The following is a 21,998-nucleotide window of genomic DNA, read 5'->3' on the forward strand; positions in this document are numbered from 1 at the left end:
GCAATTCATCCACAAGCGGCCACAGAATTGCTTCCAGGATCATCCTGAAGAATCAAATGTAACTTGAAGGATCATCTCCATTGCTGGTGCAATGACTTCAACATCTTGCACTCCATGTGATTATTTGATCAGAAACAGGTGTGAGCCACTGATGCCATTACAGAAGCCACATCCTCCAGTCCCAAGCAGGAGCCATGACTTTGTCTCAGCTCACAGAAAAATGCGTTGGCCTCCGAGGAGTTGAGATTCAGCACCAGCTGCTCTTGAGCTGAAGGGAGTTGGAGTTCTATTTGCAATTTGTTTGCGCACAATACTAACGGTCATACATTTGCACTTAGGATGTTTGAGTCCTTAAACTGACTGTACAGTCATTAGCTGATCAAACACACCTCCCAACACATCTGTGATAAGGATGAGTGCTGTATCCTGCCTCTTGTGAGGCACCAATGGTTTCAGCTTCCATTTCCTTCAGGGCTGGGAAGTGCAGCTTCTTCAAGCAAACACAAACATGTGGGTCATATTCTCTGCTCAGCTAATATGGCCAAGAGAGGTTTCTTCAGCCACAGCTGGATTCCAACCCAACCTTTCTGCATGAGGAGCCCATGCAGCCCCTTTCTGAATGGTTGCTGGTGATGCTGAGTGTCAGCCTGCCAGCTGATCCATAGGTGACACCCAGACTTCCACAGAGCTGGAAGAGCCGTCCATCTTGAGTGTGCAGGAATCCTGTCTGCACATGTCCATCCTCTCTGTCCCCATCCTATGTCTCTCTGTAACTTCTGATCAAAGCAACCTAAATAAAGTCTCCACTGCCTCTTTGCCCTTTGGATAGTTGACTTCTTTGTACCAAGTAAGAAAATAATAGTAATGGTACCTCTGCCTGCTCACACCTCTCTAGGAATAAACAGTGCAAGGAACAGGGGCTGCAGGCTGTCAAAAAAAGCACTTAACTTGGGAAAGTACCATGCAGCTGAAAACACCAATGGAAATAAGGAGGTTAACCAAGTTTCTTTGTAAAAAGATAATGCAGAAGAATAAATTATTCCCCGCTTCCTCCTCAGCCATGTTTTTGAATGATGAGGCTTAAATGACTAGCAGACCAACTTGCATATGAATATGAAGCATTTGAAATGATTATTTCCCATATAATACTGTTTGGGGAGTAACGTGTCACGAGTTGTGATTCATGGGGGAGATACAAGTAACAGTGATCCGCAGTAAACATATTAACAACGCACATGCAAACCCCTTCCGATTTTTAACCTTATTCTCTGCATCTTGATGTAACGACAGGATGTCTCTCTTTATGAAAGTGGATGAGGGAAAAAGGAAGAGGCCCAGGTGACATGGGGACAGCAGCCCTCAGCGATACTCGTGCTTCTAAATCCCTTTGGCAATTTGGAAAATTCAGCTTCTACGGCTACAAGGCCTGATCCTCAGCTAGTGTAGTTTTGCACAGCTCCACGAAGTTCAGGGGTAGTATGCTAAAGTACACCCACTGAGGATGTGACTCATAGATTTCACAGGTAAAAGTTTGGCTATATTTGAACTCCAGTATGGCAAAAGCTATGGGTTCGCAAGTGGTGATTCACAAAGCGTTCAGAGAAGGGTGTAATTTAATTACCCTTCTGTCATAGCACCTTTTTCTCTTTCCCTCAGGTTTTGATAAAAGATCTGTTGCCTGAGGACACAAGGCTATGATAACCACATTGCTGACACAAGTTTAAAAATGCAATATTGCGAAAGGATGCTCCAGGCAGGAGCAAATCTACTGCTACCGGGGAATTCTACTATTCTCCAGAAAGCCTACTCTGATGTTTGCGAGGCAGGCCAGGAGATTCTACCTGCTCAGATTTTCTTTAGGGCAGTATTTTCTGAAAACGTACTCACTTTTAGGATGTCATCTAGATGCATCACTTCTTGATCCAGGTCCTGAAACTCTTTATACTGCTCTTTATGTGGCTCAAGAGCTAAGAGAAGCCCTTGCAAGGCTTCCTCAATGCTTCCATCAAGATAAGACTTATATCCTTCTGATTCCCCACTAATGGATCCCTCACACGGCAGCCTCTCTGGGGTCAGGGGTGTCTCTGCTGATGTAAGCCTTTTGACCAGCTGCTTCGTGATGTTGCCCTCATAGGTATCCAGCTCCACAGGCTTCAGTTCTGAACCTTCATCCGTGTCCTGCAGGAGGGACACGGGGACGCTCACTTCTACAAAGACGCCATCGCTCCCAGCGTCAGAGATTTTTTGGCAAACTTCAGGAGCTGCCCTTGGGGTGTCCTTGTTCTCGGCCACCTCTCCGTGGGACGGCAGGTCCTTTGGCTCAGCAACAGAGTCTCTGCGGGAGTCGCTGCTGCTACAGTCCAGGCTTGAGCTCTGGGAGGACTCAAGGGCTCGGTGCTGGGTGGGGGTGGCAGTGATGTCAGGGCTGGAGCTGACATGAGCAGATGAGGACTCTGCTGAGTTGGCAGGGGTCACGGCATCTTCGTAAGGCAGGTCACCAAAAGTGAAGGAGAGAGGCCGCTTCTCAGTGGCCGCTGTCCCATTTTCAAATACATCATCTGGCAAATTCGACTGAAAAGATAATAGGGAGAAAATGTTTTTCATGCAGCACTGGAAAGAGGCTAGAAATACAGCACGTGCCCAGGAAAGAAAAAGGCAAGGAAAATGATTAAAGAAGCATTCAAGTCTTGAGAGATGGAAAAAATATTTCAAATCAAACTTCCACTTTCATCTGGCACAGCTCCTTAATTTCAGCATGAAAACTGCTGGAAAACCTGGGCTCAGCATCTCTCTGCTAAACAGAGAGCTCTAGGAAGTGATCTCCAGAAGAGGGACATGAATGCTGCTCACCCTACTATATTCTCTCAAACAGCATTTCCAGTGCACTGCTCGAGTTCCTGTACAATGGCTCCTCTTAATGGGATTGTACGTAAGCCACCTTGTCTGCATTTTCCCACTCATTACAGATTTCTGTACTACCTATTTCCTGACTTCTAAAGTAGCAATCTGTAAAATGTAACGCAGTTTGCTCCAAAAGTTTCTCTAGTGTCACGATGGTTAAATGGTGATGATACTATGCTATTTCTTTTTATCCCACGTCCTGCATGTGGAATGGATTTCTGGAACAATTGTTGAACAAGAGTTATACAGGAATCCTGTCCAGCATGAGTTTCTGCTGAAATGAGTCAGGAAAACTGATGGTATATTGAGCAGGACACTGATCATTTAGGAAGCAAAACCAGCTTATGCAGACTCCATACTTATCAGGGCAGAGATATATATATATGCTAAGCTCTGATGGACATATGGGGAAAAATCACTGTAGGAGTCACAACTTGCCTATCTGACCTACAGACCTTGCTTTGTTATGTGGCCAGCTCATGGAAATGCATGGCACAGGTGGAAGGCAACTACTATTTTGCTGACAATTTGCTGGAAAGAACTGTAGGCGTTCACATGTTGCTAAGTTTAAGGTTTAAGTGTCCAAAACATGAATTTGTTTCTGGTATTATTAGCAGCTTTTTTCCCGTAAACATAATCACAGTCAATTATTATTGATAATAATAATTATTATCAATATTTCTTCTTTCCCTTGACATGGGTATGCTTTTAACTTCTGAAAGTCACATTACTAGGCAAACGTAGAGCGTCAATCAGTGTAGCAGGTGATTTTTAAGAACACTGTTGACTTGTTTTCCTGCCCTGCTCTCTGCCCACAGATAGTTGACTTCTGATCATTATCTCTATAGAAACCAAGAGGAATTTTGATTTAATGCGAGGCTGCATGGGCTCACAGTTACGTCCTGCCCTCTAATCAGTCAGCAAAATGAGTGAGTTGCAACAGAGAGCAACACATGAAGCATGCGTGGGAATGGAAACGACACACAGGAACCGAAAAAATCCTTCACCAAATGAAAACCAGGACTCACATATAGCTCTAGTCCTGCTTTTGGGCTTAGCCTGAGCGATGGCAGGTCACTAAAAGAGCGACTGCGACGAAGCTTGTCAAAGAAAGTGTCTTGAAGAGCATCTAAGATTGTCAACTTTGGCCTGTCTTGCAAGGGATGCAGCCATTTCTTCAACAGTTAGAGCAAAGAGGGTGTGAGGAAGGGCAAGTTAAATGAATGCTTTGTAGCAGAGTATTAAATTACAGGCAGGGGATGCGGCACTTGTAAAGTTAATCTCTGTACAGATGGCCTGATTAAGCATTCAGAATTCGATTCATGCAAAATGTAGGAACACCCCGTGAATATCTTCAGTACAGGGGCAAATTTTATCACAGGATACTTAAAAATACTTGTGCTATAATGGTTGTTTAACTCCTGCTGCAAAATGAAAACACATTTTTTAAAGATTATTCAAGTAGCACAGCAGTCAGGCAGGAAGGATAGGTATGCATTAATTGGCCACATAGTTTCAAAGATGCCAGGATCATAGTCACCTTCTTTTAGGATTAGTAGCTAGGAATGCACTTGCTTTATAAGTATTTGTAAGGGTAACCTGCTGGAACCAGGGGAAAAAAAAGCTTAGACATGTAAAGCAATGAAATGTTTGCAGTGCTTGAACTGCTCTAAGGTTTCTCATTACATAAACACAAAGCCAAACAGAGCTTACAAAGAATGAGTGGTCCTTGAAGGTTGGTGTTTCAGGAGTGCCTTGGCTGTACATGGACATTCTCCTCTGGAGAGCAGATGCCTTGCTCACATTTCCTGTGGATGGGGTCAAGTCTTCAACATCAAAGGGACTACAGATACACAAGGAAGAGGGGAGAAAATAAGAAGTTGTTAGGCTGAGGAAGAGGGACTTTCAGGTCCATAGAAACCATTTTTGAAAGGGTGGTTTATTAGCACATCAAAACCCAGAGGTAGCAAGTTTTTAAACTGAAGTGTTTAAAGAAAATGTTGTTAATTAGACAGCAGTCTCAGAAGTGTGGTTTTCAGTTCTGATAAAAGTGTTCCCCCAGAAATCATTTATGTAGTGTATTCTGATGTTATTCTTCTCACTTGAAAAGTATTCTTGGATTTGAGTTGCCAAGTGTCACACATACTAATGAGAAAGGTGCTCAACTATTAATAGAGCTGTTGCATTATAAGGGAAACTAGGAGCTGTTATTGCTAGCTTCATGTTTATTACATTACAAGAAACAACACACATGATTGTTAAAAGTTAAATGCATCAATGCTTCTTCAGAAATGACATTTACTTATTTCATAAAAATGCAGTAAGAATTGGGTTTGTATCCTAAGGCTACCAGCTCAGCTATGCTGACCAATGTGAATAGAAAACACCAAGAAATTTCCCATCACTCTTGTGGTGTATGAAGCCCTTAAAAGCCAGCTTTTCAAGATGGGCCAGCTCCTGAACTCTGCTATGCTAGTGTAAATCCATAAATCCATCACTGATTTTTACATTGGTCTTTTAAAATATTAAATATATTTTTATATATATATATATGAGCATTCAGTTATATTCCATTTTTAAGCTTTGAAGTAAGCTTTAGGAAATTCTGAGATCTATCATCACTAAGCAGTTCCCATACCTTGTAATGCCAGTACTTACCAAACCTAATTCAACAACTGAAACTAGGCACAACCCTCTTTACCACAAGAAAAGCAGGCAAACTGTTGCTGACCATGAACTACTTCTCTTATACCAAACTTGGGCCACAGTTCCTTCACAATGTTCCTTGGCGGGGAAAAATATGGAGAGAACAGCCCACACGGATGAACCATTTTTCTTTGGCTGGAGTCTTACAGCTGATTGATTGATTGATTGACCAACTGACCAAGGAGTTCTACTTACTACCAGGTGATCTCAAGGTTCAGCTTTACTGTGCCAAGGTCATTAATGTCTACTGCAACCACCTGAGGCCGAGCTGCAAACAGGTCTTTTGTCTCACAGGTTACACTTCCCACAAGGATGTGAGTAGCAAGCCCTTTAACTTCTGTGACCTGCAAGAGACAAGAACAGGATGTTTAGGACCACACAAAGCACTGCAATCCTTAACCCCAAGATAATAGCTTTGATTGTCTGGCCTGGCCCCCTTGATAAAAAGCTTCTAAAATATAATTGTTTGTTGCATTAATTAAGGAAAAAATCTAGGGTTTGGTGGTGGTTTTGTTTTGGTTTTTTTTAAAGAAATGCTTAACTGTATATGATCATGATTATATGTTTTCTTTATGTTTTTTATAGGAGTCAGAAGAGAACAACCATACTGGCTCAGACCAATGGGCTGTCAAGTCTTGTACTTGATCGTTTCGCTAATGATAACGAGAGCCCAAGGGAAGAGTGAGAACAGGGAGGGCACAGAGTGTCTCAGCAGTTGACAAATTCCTGACTGGGAATTTCCTGATGTAACTTGCCTAATTAATAATTCCCAAGGGAGCTCTATTCCAGGTAATTCTCTCTTGTAACTCTGAAGCCATGTAATTGTGGCTTTGGTGAGGACTTCCACTGATCTACTGTTGAGGAACCACCTCCGTATATGTTGTTACAGTAAGAGAAGAGCACTATTCATATTTAGAGATATATTTGCATGGAAATTCAGAGCGACAGTTCTGTATGCAGCTCCTACACAAACCAGCCTTTGGCTGTTTGCTTGAAAGTCAGTTCTTGAGCCTTTTATGTGAAAGTGTTTGGACAGAGTCCAAAAAGGGAAGAGAATATACTCATTAACCTTAATAATACTGGGATTCTTGTGTACTATAAAAAGGGACTCTCTCCTAACTTTCCGCCTTAAACCTGTGTGTTAGATTGAGGAGAGTGACTCACCATGTGTCACAGCTTGCCTTTCATTGAAAACCTACTGTCTCATGCATTTGGGATTACTTTGGTTGTGGGTTTTGTAATCACATGCATTTTTTTATTTCAGTAAGTCTTTGCAGTCTCTAAGTGGGCCATTTCCCCGAAGACTTTTAAGACATTCTTCTGCTTAAGCCGCCTAACCAGGGACATCTGGAATAGTTTTTAGCAGCAATTTCTAGACAGGGGTCAGAGATTGGGTATCTCTAGGTTGGAGGCTTGTTGGAAAGAAAGCATATGGACTTCCTGCCAGGAGAAAACTGTGTTGGGAGGTTGGGGTCAATGAAGAGATGGAACAGTGATGGAAAGACTCCAGTTTGAGAAGAAAATCTCTCCCACAGCTCTCACAAACTGATTAGTCTTGTAGTATCTAAACTGGGCTATACTACAGCACTTTAGTAGGTGTGTCAGAAATACTAATTATAGCTAATTTCTAAAGAGTTTAATGATCTGCTACTGTGTTTTTGCTGATAGTGCATGAGAAGGCAGGTTCTTGACTCCTGCCTTGCTTGCAGGCAAGGGAGTCAGCATGCATACCTTAATGGAGATCAGTCCAACAATAAGAGGGAGGAAAACCATCTCTTCTCCATCCCAGCTTTGCTTGCCATTCACTTCTATTTTGCCTTTCAGCTTCCATCGCTGGCGACCGTAACGCATAAAAATCTAAAAAAGAAAAATCCTTTTATTTTCTTGAGAAATCTGCTCTCATGAGGCACAAATATCAGAAACAGAACTGGGGAAGGGGTCTGAGAAAGGTTAGAAGGGTTAGTGGCGTAGGTGCTGCCCATTCACTTCCCATCGAGTCAGAAGGAAAAATCTACTGGAGGATCTCTATCTCTCAGCTCTCCTAATTGCTGCTTTTGGTGGTGTACCCTCACCCAAGTTTTTAACTTCATGTAACCTGATGACTCCTAACAAAGCTGCAAGGCATTTCATTCCATTTACAGTGGAAGGGCATTAAAGTGGCAGGGAAAGGGAGATTTGGGAGGGCAGGATGAACGCACCCATGGTCTATCCTAACATCTACAACATGCTGGATCTTCTGTCTTCCCAGGCAGATGAGCTTTCAGCCATTCCCCATCAGAGACCTCCCCAGCTGTGAGGTTTTGGCTGCATGGTGATGGAAATGAATGACATCCATTGCGCAGTAGCCCAGTTTGAAGCATCAAGAGCAGGAAGGCCACTTTGGGCCAGCTGGGAGACACCTGCACCAACCAACCGACCCCACAGAGCAAGCAGGAGTGAGAGCACCAGGAGTCATTTGTCACAGGGAATGAGAGTGGGAACAAATGCATCTATGGTTGATGCAGCTAGGAAATACAGGTTGAGAGATCCACTATCAATCCACTGCAAACTTCTTTGCAAGGTTAGTTCTGTTCTGGTAGAGCTAGGGGCTTTTATTTTAATCCATCTCTAATTATAGGCTCCTGATGTTCTCTACTGAAACACTGCAATGACCAGAGATCCTGATGCAGCCTCACAGCAGGTAACATCCCAGTCTCGAGAAATGAGAGAAAGTCAGTGTCTTTCTGTTATTTAGCTCTATGATGAAGTAGAGCCTATGCATTCAGTAAAGGATCCTTGCAAGGATGTGTTCCATTTGCCCTACGTGAATGGGATGGAGCATATGATTTTTCCAGGGGAATTAGAAACTTTTGTCACAAATAAGATTTTGAAAAGCTAAAAAAGAAAAGCTCATAGTTCTTCAAACAGCCATCACCCAGTTCTCTGCATGTAAAATCCAGGTCTTCTGACAGATGCCCTGACAAAAGCAGACATACAGAGAACTGCAAGGTTTTTCAGAGCACATATGGGAAAAATAATAGCTGTTTATTGAGGTGCTGATGTGAAAAGGTTTTATTCATGCCATCCTTTTGATTTTTTTGCTGTTTAATAAACAATAAACTCATGCACACATACCTCATATTGATCTCCTGGGCAGAGCCGAGCGAAGCCAGCCAGACCTGAGAAGGAAAGACACAGAGGGGCTGTGGGAGGGCCTGGGCTGCCGAGCGTGGCTGAGCCCAGAAGTGGGGTGCAGTGATGGGCTCAAGGCCACCACTGCCACACTTTGACAGAAGAGAGCAACTCTCCTGCAGCCCCCCAGCTGCTGTTTATATCCCCCCTCTTACTGCTGCCTGTGCACCCTCCAAACCAAGACAGCCTACCCTCTTAATTTTCTATTTTCTTCTTTATTTTTGCATAAAATGTGTTGGGCTGTGGTTTCTTGCACATGAAAGATTTATACCTCACAGCTTTTTTTCCCTATGAGAGCCTAAGGTTTCCTTTTATATAGTGACTATAACGAAACTGCTTCCCGACGCCATCTGGCCTCAGACACTCAGCTGAGAGCCCTTCCCACGGCGAGGTGTAGGCGATGCTGCTGATCCCCCTGCAGCACTGCTCAACGCTAACCCAGCTGAGCTCTACTCTTTAACACAGATTCCTTTTTAGCACATCTTCAGAGAGACACAGCAAGCAACAGGGGCTCCTTCTGCTTGGAGTTTCCATAACATTATCATTCCCGTAATAGCTGAGCGGGTTTCAGTAGTAAGTGCATCACGAACTATGACTGACATCTGTAATACCAGATTAATCCCCTTTTTCCCCAGAGCGGGAGAGGTAGCACAGCAAAGCACTTGTGATCTATGTGTGGTTTTGGGGTTTTTTAAGGTAGGACACAACAATGCTATTTTTATATGGGCACTGCGTGTATGAAATGAAAATTTCCCGAGGGACCACACTGAAATCCAAGGGGAGTTACCACCCCTCTCCCGGCCTGCTGACCTGCTTTTCTACAGAATTCAGCTGGCTGTTTTTCCCACAGAGGGAGCTTCTCCTTTCTCACAGATCCCCTCATTATGTAGCCATTGCACTTGTTTTGGTATAAAAACATACCCAGTTTTGCCTGTGTGAGCCTAAATCTATGCCTCTAGTGTTACAGTGCCCAAAGAAATTGTCTTGGAGACACATACAAAGCCCGTGGCAGAGAAAGGGATGCTGCAACAGAACATACAGGGGTGTGTTAAACTCAAGGCAAGTATGAGGAACCCTAGTGCTGGCTGCATTTGCAGGAATGGATTAGTCCTGCTAGCTGTACTGTAGGAGCAATTCATCCCCTGCATGCAGTCATGGACTGTCACCATGATCTGCTTGTCTGCCTCTTCCACTTCTTTGACCAGAAAATAGTTTTCTTTGCTCATCTTAGTGTTTAGCAGAACAGAGAGGCTCTTGCACAGAGCTCATATTACCAATTCCTTTCTAATTTATTTACTGTTTATAAATAATTTAAGATTACTAGCACTCCACCTCTGCTTCTGTCTCCCCAGGCAAGCTTTTGTAAGTGAATTTGATCTCTCCTGGGACACATCACCAAAAGCATGTGAAGAAAATAAAAGGTCCTTTATTTGCCCAGAGGATGGGGTGGGTGGGTAAGGAAAAATCTCCATATGGATGTCTAGGTCTGTGAGCTGTGACTGGCCCAACCAGGCTGGTCAAATCTTTTCAGCTTGATGAAGAGGAGGCTAAATGCTGACTTGAAAATAGGGCTTAAGTACTTTCACAGGAAATAAGTTTTTGGTGACCGAATGGCTTTTGGGGACTAAAAAAAAATGGCAGGAACCAGTGGCTCTATCATACAATTTCAAACATCACACCTTAGTAAGAGCACTGGGCCTTTAACGCAGACAGGACAGGAGATTGCTCCTGGGGGGACAGCATAAGTAATTAGGGGACAGGGCCATCACGTGGCTGCGGTAAAGAGGCAGGGCCACCTGAAGCTCACACAGCAGCGCTGGTGTGCAGGATGCTGGGCTCCTGGAGCGTGGCTGCTGGTGGTGGGCTCCTGGCTGCAGAGCCACCAGTGTGTCAGGGCAGCCTACTGTTCTCCCTTGAGTGAAACATCTGGGCTTTTCACCTCCTGCTGTCCTGGCTCTTCAAACAGCTGTAAGGGCATTTTCCTGTACATCACAACAGGACACACAGATTCCATACAGGAATTTCCACACTGGGTCTCCCTGGTGAATTTCAACAACTGATTAATCCTGGCCAGTAAGCTAAGCCTGCTGGCACATTTATTATCTTGATTTTGAAAAATGATTATGCTCTTTTTGTTTTCTATAAATATCAGTCATAAAAGCTCTGTGCAGCTCCCCAGATTCCTGACAGCATTGTGTAGGTTGGCTTGCTTTCAGCGTAAGTGACAGAGGACACAAAATAAAAATAACTTTCACTGGAATGGCTAGGAACAGATAAGCTTTGGGGAGAGGAATGCTTTGATTTTAAATTAGATCCTAAAGTTAGCTAGATATGCTGCAGTGTAACTGAAGGGGGAAATTTGCTGTGTGATCTGCAGGCTTTTGTGCCAGAGCTGTTGCAAGCCTTAGCTATAGCGATGGCTGTACTGTCCTATAGGATTCCTATTCCTAGGGAAAACTATCTAGATAGAAATCTCAGATGCCCTAATTAGAGAATACTTAATATGGCATTTCTCTTTGCTGTTTTCTAATTCGGGCTTCTTTATGTGATGCAAACTGTTCAGAAGCAGCTGCTGCTTGTGCTTTGTGCTCTGCTCCCACACGTGAGAGCAGTACCTGCCTTCTCCAGAGCCCCTGAATCCTGCCAGGGGATTTGGCATCCAAAAGAGAAGGGGCCAGACCTCTTCAGCCAAGACATTTGTAACACTGTGACACCTTCTGTAACATGTCCCGCTGTCAGGAGCTGCGCACTGCATTTACAGCAAGTAAAGAAATGCTCCAAGGGAGCTGGAAAATCCCTTTATACAATCTGTGACATTGTTTCGTTCAGCATGTCCATGCTGTGGCTCTGCTGTGTGTTCCTGTGCATAAATATCTGGCTCAGTCTCTGTGTTCATCTAAAACCTGAGGGACAGAGCTAGGACAACTCCAACATCTGCTGCAATTGTTTTCTCTAATATGGGAGCGCAGAGTAGCTATTTTAATTTAATCTAAGATTATTCTTAATCTTATGCAAAGCAATCATAAGAGACAACTGTGTCAAGGCAGGCAGAATCAAAACCTTGTACGAGATTTGTGAGCTCCCAAAACTCCACCAGAAATACCGTAGATGTTTTAAATGGCAAGATATCAAGTGAAGAATTAAGAGTTCATGAATATTTAGATGCTGACTTTGTTTTATAGAACTATTCTCATGCCAGTGACTGAGGATCTAAAAAAGATATCTCCTCCCTATCTCTTCTTTAAGACATTGAGTCTTAAAGGGATAACAGCATTAGCAACACCTGATGATCCATTGAGACTTCAAGTAAAACTGATTCCATTGTATTCAAACACATAACCCCCCGTCATAAAGACGAGGAATAAAATAGAAAGGTGAATGCCATCACAGAGTTATCTAGGAAAACTATCTCCAGCTTTTTGCTGTTTTTACATTTGGTCAAAAATAGTATTGGTCACAATCAGCAACAGTAAGGGAGTTAGAAATAGCTGATGTCAAATTAAGAAGATATTTTAAAATTTAAGTTCAACTCAATGGAAATTCAGATAACTTCCCCATCACCTCAAAGAACTACAGAAATAATTCTAGGCAAATAGGCAAAAATGACAGCAGGCTTCAAAACTGAACTGCTTTGGCTGTTGGGAGGAGTCTTTGTGGGAGGTAATTAGTCTAGAAAACAGAAAGCAGAAGCTCAGAAAGTCTGTAAGCATTGGTGTTCCTGTTTCTGTAACTCTTTCCAGTGGGCAGGGATGTAAATTGGGGGTTTGAAGGCTCAGCAGTGGGTGGGTGAGGGGGGTGGGAAACCCCACCTGTCATAAATGTGTGTTGCACAGCATGTCTCAATTCCCTCACCAAATGTGTGCAGCAACTGCTACTCTTTCTGAGAAAGAAGGGAAAGGTGAATGGCACTTACCTTTCATCTTGATGCAAAACTCCCCCAATAGGTTTTCCAGCTCTGCTTCTATGGTACACATGTTCTGTGTTGGAAAAGAGAACAGTGAAGTCAGATAAAACTTCTCTGGGATTTCCTTTTTTAAGGTCTGTTTGTAAGGATAGATTCTGTTAGGCAAATTAAAGGTATTTTGCAATAAAATCCATCTCAGAGCCATCCTTCTTGTTTTAGCTAGCTAGGTTTGGCCCTGAAAAGTGGCAGCTATACCTGCTTTGAATGACACTGCAACCCCGTGCTCTTCTGCTGCTGCGTGCTAACCCTCCTGATGGCAAAAAGAGGATTTGCCCTTGTAGTGTAACCTGCTCACTCTTCTGGTCCTCTCCAGTCAGGACTTGTGCCAACAGCAGCAGCTCTATGCCAAAGTGGCTCCCAGCATGATTTAATCTCTCAAGAAACATGAACTACATTAAGAAAAGAAGACTCTGAGAGACTGGGTATTAGACCCTCTCCAGCTCTTCCTTCAGAATTTGGAAGGTTGTCACAGCTTGTGTGCCAGGATGTTTGCAGCACTATTAAACTGTTGTTCATCATCTACTGCCTGTTGAATAAAATAGATTTAGATCACAGCAAGTGCAACACGTGGGATGCAGCACATGTTTGTAGGCACATGGTTTCCAGTCAACCTGCCATCCCTAAATCTGCAGGCTGGAAGGAGGTAGGGTGAGTTTTAGTAGGTTTGGGGCAGATTTATGATTTTGCTTTTGTGCTGCTGTTCCGAGGCATAACCCGGCTCTCAGAGTCTAAACTGTTATTTCAAGGAACTCTTTGGGCCCACATAACCTGTCTTTGTCAGTCATCAGGTATTCACCTGAAGAAATACAAATACTAACTTCTTCTTTGCTGAGTTTGCTTTTATTTCTTCTGTCTGGATGAAACCCTCCCTGAAATTAGTGGCAAAGTTCCCATGGCTTTCAAAGAGTGTGAGAGTGAAAAGAATGAACTGATGAGGATGTACCTCTGTGTACTCCTTGTAGCTCCTGTTGATTTCAGTCAAACTCTCTCGAGCTGCTTTGCTGGCAGGAGACATTGCAAAAGCTTGCTTCATTTTGCTGGCACCATCACAGAGACGCCTTTGGATACAATAGGCTTCGTAAAGCTCATCCACCTAGTGGGAACAAGGCAAATGTACTGAAAAAAATCCTCAGAAAACCCAGCAAAATAAAACCAGCACAATGAAGTCATTTTCATTAAACGAAAACTCAGCCAAACCATTATATCCAATGGAGGGGCTGAGGAAATGAAGCTGTGATAGTGTTACAGTCTGTGGAAAAGAAACACAAGATAAAAGTAACTTCCACTGTAAAAATCACAATAGAGCAACAGCAGGTGCCAGCAATTCACCTTCTGGCCCTGCATGCCTCTAAGCAATGCTACTGGTGCTCTCCCCATCGTAACAGTGAGGCAGGAATGCAGCCAGCTTCTCAAACATCTCGCTGTGGAAGAGCTCTTTAAAAGGCAACTGCAATGCCCACACTGCCAAATGCAGCTGGAAGTGGTAAAAGGCACATTTAGCAGGGTCAGCAGTGGCTTTGGTTCCCTAATATCAGCCCTGGATCAAGGCTGTTGCAATATTTGACTAACAGGTAGTACTGGAAGCTGGGAGTGTAATTTTGAGCTCTTATTCTCCAGAAGTTATATTAGGGATTATACTAGGGAGTTATACTAGGAATCAGCACAAGTGAAGGGCTTACAAACAACTGATGTCAAGTTAAAAAAAGTATTTTGAACTTCAACCCCCCCCAGACATTTACATCTACTCATCTTCTTATGCTCCTTTGACATAACTTAGGGACCTAACCTATTGTAAGCGCTCTGGAAGTTCTGCAAAACATAGTCACACTCTGTTTGATGTCTCACCTGGATCTAGCTTCAGAGGGGCCATGGATTTACACACCTTGTGCTTTGGTCTCCCTTTTTCCTCTAATCCCTGTACTGAACGTATAAATTTACTCCAACTGAATAATGTATGTACTTGTATACACCAGCTATGTATAGTGGTTTATATTTTTATAAACTAAATCTGTCAGATACAGAAGATGTGGGTTTTTTAACCTGACTATCAGGGTGAGGAGAAGAACAGGAATGGAAGAAGCTGTCTCTTCTTTCGGCTTCTAATGTCGCTCTTAATTTGGGTTTTACCTAAAATAACTCTTTCCATTGTTATCACTGAAATCAAGAGGTCACTCTGTGTCCCACAGTGCTCCTGCTCAGTACTGGATTTTCATGGCAGAATTTCTCTCTATGAAAGCATCCAGCACCTTGGCTTCATCAGTCTGTGACTTTGTGTGCTGCATTAGAGATGAGCCTGATGTGACAATCAGGCATGCTTCAAAACCCGTTTTCCGAGTCTGCTTAATCTCTAACAAAAAGTGCTGTTGCTAATTTGTTTGGAATAGGACTTGTCTTCCTGATGGCTTCAAAGCCTTGGGTCAGTTTTTACAAGGCTATCTTGGATAACTGGCCTCTGACCTGAGGGCACCCTACCCAAAACAGGGAGTGCTTTGCAAAGTGAAAGGGTTCAGCATAAGGTAATGAAGACACAGGTAGTACTTTGCCATTTTGAAATTACAAAAAAAGCTTTCTGTACTCATACTGACTCCTGTTTCTCTTGCAAGCCAGCAAGCTAAAGACAGCTACTATAAATAGCTGTCACTTGGTATTTACTTCTGACATCAGAGCAGAGCCTTGGTCCAGGATTGATATCCTGCTCCTGCCCATCTGAGTGTGGCTAGAACATGCTCATCTGCTCCCCAAGCATGTGGGATCTGCTGTTGTGCACCCCATCTTCCTTGCTTTGCTTCCCGTACAGAGCAGTGGCAGGTAAAAGACAGAAGGCATCTCTGCGTCCCTGATTAAATACTGCTGGAAAAAACCTTCTCTGTCATTAGAACCAAAGATGTTCCTCCACCTGCCCAAGCCTGTGGCTTTAACGCCACACACTCGGCTCCTTTTGTCTCTGTTGCCGTGGGTTACAGAGAGCGAACTCATGTAGTTGGCAAGCCTGAGTAACGCTGACCGGCGTTACCTCTTGCGTTGGTGCTTTTCACTCTTATTATAAACCCAGAAACCATTCGCTCTGAGCAGGCTGAAGTGGGAAGGATTTGAATGGAAATGTTCTTCAAGTACTAATTTTTGCCATTCATGTTGCCAGCAAGAGAGTAGGTGGTTTGGGGAACAAAATCTCAGTCTATCGCCTTACGATTTATATTTTTATTTTCGGCTCCAAGAGTAAGAGAGGACTGAAATTAAAAGGTTTGGATAGGTTGTCATAATTAGAGGACTTGAAGCTGCACAAACGCTTTTCAAATGACTCTCAAAAGACATTTCATCTGTCAAAAATAATTCATTCCTTTGTCAGGCTCAAAAAAGCAACTAATCACTAGCAGATATGTTTATAAGTAAGAGAATACATGCCATGGATTTTATCCAGCTCTAAAACGTATTAGAGTAAATCACAAGTACTTCCACTGATACCCTCACCAATGCATTCAAGTGGATGTGGGGCCCAAACCATGCAACAAAAGCATTAGCAGTGAAATCCAGGAATAAATCCAAGCTAGCTGCTGTGTGTGCTAGAGATAACTGCTGAATTAAATTGCTTTCAGATGCAATTCTCTTCCTACCTAAAGTCCGACAATAAGCATGCAAGCCTCCAACCCTGTGTTCTCTCTGTACCTAAAAGCATGTGGGAGTGTCTTGGGGCACGGCTGGACCTTGGGGTCGATGTGGAAACCCTTTCTTTGGCTCCAACCACCAGCCTACCATGGAAAAAACAGCAAATCCGGGAGCGGCCTCCCCAGCACAAAGGGGTAGCAGGAGGCCAAGGGTTTGTTTCCTTAATAATACAGGAACAGATGCAGAAGGAAGATGATAGGAGAGAGCGCACTACCTTGCTAATGTGGAACTCCAGCCTTCTCATGTATCGCTCAACCGCTTTGATTTGCTGAAAGAAAGGAAAAGGCAGAGGGTGAGGCACCTTTAAATAAATCAGCAAGACACTGCCACACTAGCTCTGCTAGACCCCATAGATCTGAGATACTCCTCCCTAAAACACACAGGATTTCCTTGACCATGAATCTGGGATCAGTTGTCCCACCCTACTACTGTTAAGCTGCTGCTGACAATGGAGCTTCTTCACTTCTTTACCTAATGTATATTTTTAAATAAAAAAAAAAGAGTTTTTATTTGAGGGGATTTCTCTAGGCTTTTATAATTATTATAAGAAAAAAAGAACCAAAGATAGCAGAGCTTTTTTTGGTTAAAAAATAATATTTTCAGTACTTTAAATTCTCGTATTAATATTGATCAGGTTTTGCATTTCAAGATCCATTGTCTTCCTTAGCAATCTGGTTTTGAGAATAAACCCAAGCTTGGCATTTTTACTAAAAAAAGTCAGGCTTGTTCAGGAAATATTTTTGAAAGCTTTTCTTTCACCCAAATTTTCTTGCAGGGAAAATATATTTTCAAGTTTTCTTTCTTCAGAACTGGCAGAAGCAGGAATGAACTGGGGCTTGACCTGGATCCCCCCTGGTGTGCCCCTATCAGCCCCCATCTGACTGGAGCTGGCTGAGAGAATTTGCACAAGGAAATGGATTTAATGGCTGTCAGCTGACAGAAAAAGGAAGTGTCTTCTCTGCTTCCTTCCTTCCTTGCCTGGCAGGGGTCTGTCTCTCTGTCTGTGCCCATCCCAGAGCCAGTTTCACCCAGCAGACCTCAGAAAAAGGGTTGGTGGGGTACATTTGATGCCAGATTAGTGAGCACACTGTGTTCGATGCTGCATTAGTGGGCAATACCAGAGCCCCTGGGAGGAGGAGGGGAGTGGGATTTCTTCCTTTGAAAATGCAGGTGTTGGTGTGGCTAGCAGATCCCTCTGAGAAAGATTTCCATGTACACTGTACAGATATTAACGCTTCCTGGCAAGAGGAGTGTTAAAGGGAGTAGCATACCTTATCTAAATCGTACAGGACTCCCTGCAACAGAGAACACAAGACTGATTAATTTTGCAACACAACAGCACCATGAGAAAGTAGCATTTGACACTCAACAGAAATCACAAACAATGGCTAGAAGGGAAGAAGAGCATCAGTGCAAGTTCCCTGTATCCCACACCCATCCCCTGCTGCTCCAGCACCTCAAGAAGGCCTCTGTGCATCTACAGGATGAAAGAGCATGGCACGTACCAGGCGTGAGTTCCTTTTCATGTCTTTTAACTGAGTAGTCAGCTTATCCAGCTCTGCCTGGTGAACTTCCAGATACTCACTGCAAACACAAACCAGAGAACGAATGTGTGAGCTCTGCTGCACATACCAAGCTGGCTGATGACCATCCTAAAAGAAAATCTGCCTGACAAATGGCTTTCCTCACTGCATGTGTTTACAGACAAGGACTCAGTTACGTTGATCTGTCCTAAAAGCAGCTCCCTGCTGCCTTTTTGGGAATAAATGGGAGCCTTCTTATTTAACTGTGTATAAGAGCTCGGTGTTCTCTTTACACTGAACAACCAGTTTCAAGAAAGCTAATCTGCTGCTTAGTTTATGGGCTGGTGCCTTCCAGTCGCTGCCCCAGTATCTGGCTGATAAAAGCCCTGCTATCATCTGGGATGTTATCTGAAAGGCAATATAAGCCTTTGATAGGACTCTAGGACCTCAGCTCAGAGGGAAAAAGAATCAGATGTGGAAATCCCAGACTTTGGGAGCTTTCCTGAAAATGTGAATGGAAATGGGATTCTACCTCCTGTATTTCTGTTTCCCATACAAATATTTTAGATACCAAATGTCACAATCCAGAGTTCTAGAGGTGTATGTTCGTCTCTTACAAGGAAGTATCCCTGTTCTTGTTTCTCTAGGCTCTAAAACGTCACAGAAAGCTTCAATCAACAAGCAGGATAAAAGCTCTTACTTCAGGCCACTCTTCAGGGCTCGGTAAACCTCTTCCATCCTTTTAGGCTGGGGTTCTTTGGGTGTGGTGCTGTTCTTATGGCCCAAATTATGCATTTTCTTCACCTTAGCTTGGGGCTTCTTGAGAGCAGAGGAATTTTCAATAAAGGAGTTACACCTGCAAAATGAACATCAAAGAGGAAGAAATCCCTATAAATCATAGAATTCTCAAAGGAGTGTAGCTTGAAGAAAACTTCTGATATTATCTCTGCTAGCAAAAAATGAATCTTCTTCTGTGCCTGCCAGTTAAAGGACTGCATTTCTTTACAGGTTAAGAATTTGAGCAGCCTGGGATATGTGCTTCCCAAGACATAAATGCTTGTCTGGAAACGTAAGGCTGAGTCTGAGGCTTGTCAGCTATTTCTGTCTTATACCATGCCTGTCCTAATTCACATTAGAGAGCCCATGAGAAAGCTGGGCTACATCCAGGTGCTAAAAAGAAAGGGGAGCCCAGATACTCTCAGGTGTAAAGCCTGCGGGTCCTAAGGAAGATTGGGATTTGATTAAGAGAGTTTCTGAGAACAGCATCACACCACTGGTCTTGAGTGTGGAGTGTGTGGCAAAGTGAGGACAGTTGTGCTGCACACAGGTGCCTCTTTGGGGACTTTGCTGGTGGGTAGATCAGTATTAACAACCATCACTGACTTGGGCTGACGATAGGAGGCAACTCCTCCATTGCTAGCTGGCAGTCTGGAACTGGGAGACTACACAAGTTAAAATCAATTGTAAAGTAGCTTCTGGGAGCATCCAGGACCGGATGGCTTGGGCATGCCTGACTCAAAGCTCTAAGTCCTGTCTAGCAAAGGGCAGTGCACAGAAAGGCTCCACAGGCAAGCTCAGGGAAACAGCTTTGTTTTGAATTCGTAGTGGTGCAGCAATGAGAAAACTGTCTTTTAGGCAGCAGTGGCCTTAAACAGGAGGTGATGGCAAGTGTATCGTGTGCAGTGCTCCTGCACATTTCACATGTTGAAAAGATCACTGCATAAGTTAAAATGATTCTCTGAAATTCTCTCACAGCTCTGAGGCATGTGAGGAAGCCCTGCATTAATGGGGGAGAGGCAAACGGGCAGAGGGTAACAGCTTAGTTATACAAAAACATACAGAGATATTTTAGCCTAGGACACTTAATTCAGCAGAGAGTCAGAGAGAAAGAAGTCCTTTCTCACCTCCTTTCCCCCTTCATCCCCTAAAGCCCAGGACTCCCTTACAGCCTGATTTTGAAGTTCCCCTTAGAGAGCATGGGCACTTGCCTGGACCGTCTTTCCTGAAGCCCGCTGAAGCCAGCAAAGGACTGGCTTCTAATAATCCCATTAGGACCTCCTGGGGAGAATGAATGTGATCCTATTGACATGATTTCAGGGAGCCTCGGAGATATTCCTGAAAAACAACAGAAAGCATGTCAGTGAGGATGGAGTTACAGTAAAAGGCAGGCAGTGAGGAGGGACAGCCTGGTGTCCATTCATGACATTAGGGGGTACCTGAACCCCACGAGGGGCTGCAAGCCAGAGCACAAATCTGTTTGCATTTCCAAATCATCCCCACCCAAAACCAAAATTTTAATTTCTGACTTCCAGCCCAGGGTCTACTGAAAATGTACCAGAGACACAAAGAAGGTCTGGATGTGGGACTAGAAACCAGATACTTTAGTATGATAATCCCAATGCCATCCCCAATTTCTGCCATGCCTGGCATGCTTCACCCCCAGCCCTAGTGTCCCCATCTGTCCTGGGAATTATTCTGGGAGCGTGCAGAGCTCTTAGGAGGCACTCATCATCACTGTGAAGTGTGATTATATACAATAATAATTTCAGAAAGGATTGATACAGCATGAATGCCCTGCAGCACCCCTTTGATCCTTGCTCCCATGGCTGTTCAGCCCAGGGGCTGCTGAGAAGGAAGAAGGGGTGGGTGTATGTGCAGCCATGACATGCCATGATGAGAGGGATGCCCTCCACCGTGAAGGGAGAGGAGCAAACCAGCTCCAGGCACTGTGTGCTCTGCATTTCATGTGTCTGGGGGGGCTCAGCAGGGAGGAAGCCCTTGCCCTCTGCGTGCTCATTTCCAATGCCCAGCTTGGCATCTGCACTGAACTGGGATGATTTCAATCCATCCACAAATAAATAGCAGAGAAGTGCTATGGTTCACAGCAGCTTTATCTGCTGCCACAAGGGAGAAGGGGGTTGCCTTCATCTTCCTGTTCTCCTTAATCCACTGTTTTTCTTGTCTCTGCCCTCGGCAGGCAATTAAATTGATTTTTGTGCTGCTCTGGCAAGAGGAATGGCCCCACCAATCTGTGGGGAGCACCATGGCCAACACAGGCCAGGCAGCAGCAGAAAAATGGGAGATGCTGGAGAAGAGGGAGCTGGTCAGTGGGTGCTGCCAGACACAGCTCCCCCATCCTGCAGGACCCATCCTCTCACTGCCTCCATCCTTCCTGGGATGTCAGTTCAGCTGATGACACCACTGTGCTGTGAAATGGGCTGAGAAACTAGGCCAGCTTAAAAATAACCTGACAGAAAATGAAAAAGAGGCATTTTAGCAGGTTTTTTTTTTATCTGTTTTAAAAGCTGGACCCAGCCTGCCCCATGCCCCCAGTTCATTTCACTCCAGTAGCTGGGCTGAGGGATGAGCTTGGTAATGAAGCAGGATGGTATGGCAGGGGCTGGAGCTGCCTGCAGGCAGTGGAGCTGATGTTCCATGAATCTCTGACCTACGGGGCTGAGGGGGTGACAGCAAGTCCAAACCGCCCTCTCATCCCCACAGATCAGGAATGATTGAGAGTGCCAAAAACCAGCCATTTGTGAAAGCCAGAGATCTACACTGTGAGCCTTCACAACTGAATGTATTTATTAATGATAAGCGCCAGAGCTACGTGGTGCTTGCACGGCAAACATGCACTGCAGAAAGCAAATATGTGAAGAAACATTGTGCACTGCTCAGTTACATTTAATTTGTAGCATTAAGCTGGACAAATACTCTTTGGCGTGGCAGCAGGTGCCATGGCAAACTACTGTTTTTCTTTGGAGGAGACTGTACTGCCCAAGGAGCTGCTTTCTCAGGAATATTTCTACAAGACCTCTGCCAGAAACACTTCTTCCAGTCCCAGCATTGCCAGCACTACTGCTAATGAGATGTTTTCTTCATTGCACAACCCAACCAGAGTACACCTTCCTGTTTTGGAAGTGAGGGCTGCCCTCTGACTGAACAGCCTCAGAGACACCACAGGGGGTGCAGTCAAAGACAGTTTTCTGCTCTGTGTGCTCAGCAGGTAATGGTACTTCACCATTTGTGCCCCTGGCCCAGATGCACCCACCCTGCTCAGGGCTCAGAGA

The 21,998-nt window shown here is 44.1% G+C and overlaps 1 protein-coding gene across 5 annotated transcripts in view; it reads right to left on the minus strand.

The window, feature by feature from the left end:
• Positions 1-21,998, minus strand: part of RIPOR2 (RHO family interacting cell polarization regulator 2) — a 68,931-nt gene that overhangs the window by 14,158 nt on the left and 32,775 nt on the right. For 4 of the 5 annotated variants that reach the window (XM_040055896.2, XM_040055889.2, XM_040055904.2 and 1 more), the window contains exons 2-13: positions 19,917-20,043; positions 18,629-18,784; positions 17,911-17,989; positions 17,677-17,700; positions 16,620-16,673; positions 13,686-13,835; positions 12,692-12,755; positions 8,722-8,765; positions 7,339-7,464; positions 5,803-5,951; positions 4,615-4,744; positions 1,888-2,571 (exon numbers count right to left, since the gene is read on the minus strand). In XM_040055896.2, coding sequence (XP_039911830.1) covers positions 1,888-2,571; positions 4,615-4,744; positions 5,803-5,951; positions 7,339-7,464; positions 8,722-8,765; positions 12,692-12,755; positions 13,686-13,835; positions 16,620-16,673; positions 17,677-17,700; positions 17,911-17,989; positions 18,629-18,784; positions 19,917-20,043 — 1,787 coding nt within the window. Of the gene's footprint in view, positions 1-1,887; positions 2,572-3,929; positions 4,077-4,614; positions 4,745-5,802; positions 5,952-7,338; positions 7,465-8,721; positions 8,766-12,691; positions 12,756-13,685; positions 13,836-16,619; positions 16,674-17,676; positions 17,701-17,910; positions 17,990-18,628; positions 18,785-19,916; positions 20,044-21,998 lie in introns of all 5 variants that reach the window. The other variant, XM_040055924.2, reaches the window with a different exon arrangement.

The sequence above is a fragment of the Hirundo rustica genome, chromosome 1, assembly GCF_015227805.2.
Source record: "Hirundo rustica isolate bHirRus1 chromosome 1, bHirRus1.pri.v3, whole genome shotgun sequence".
NCBI lineage: Eukaryota > Metazoa > Chordata > Aves > Passeriformes > Hirundinidae > Hirundo > Hirundo rustica.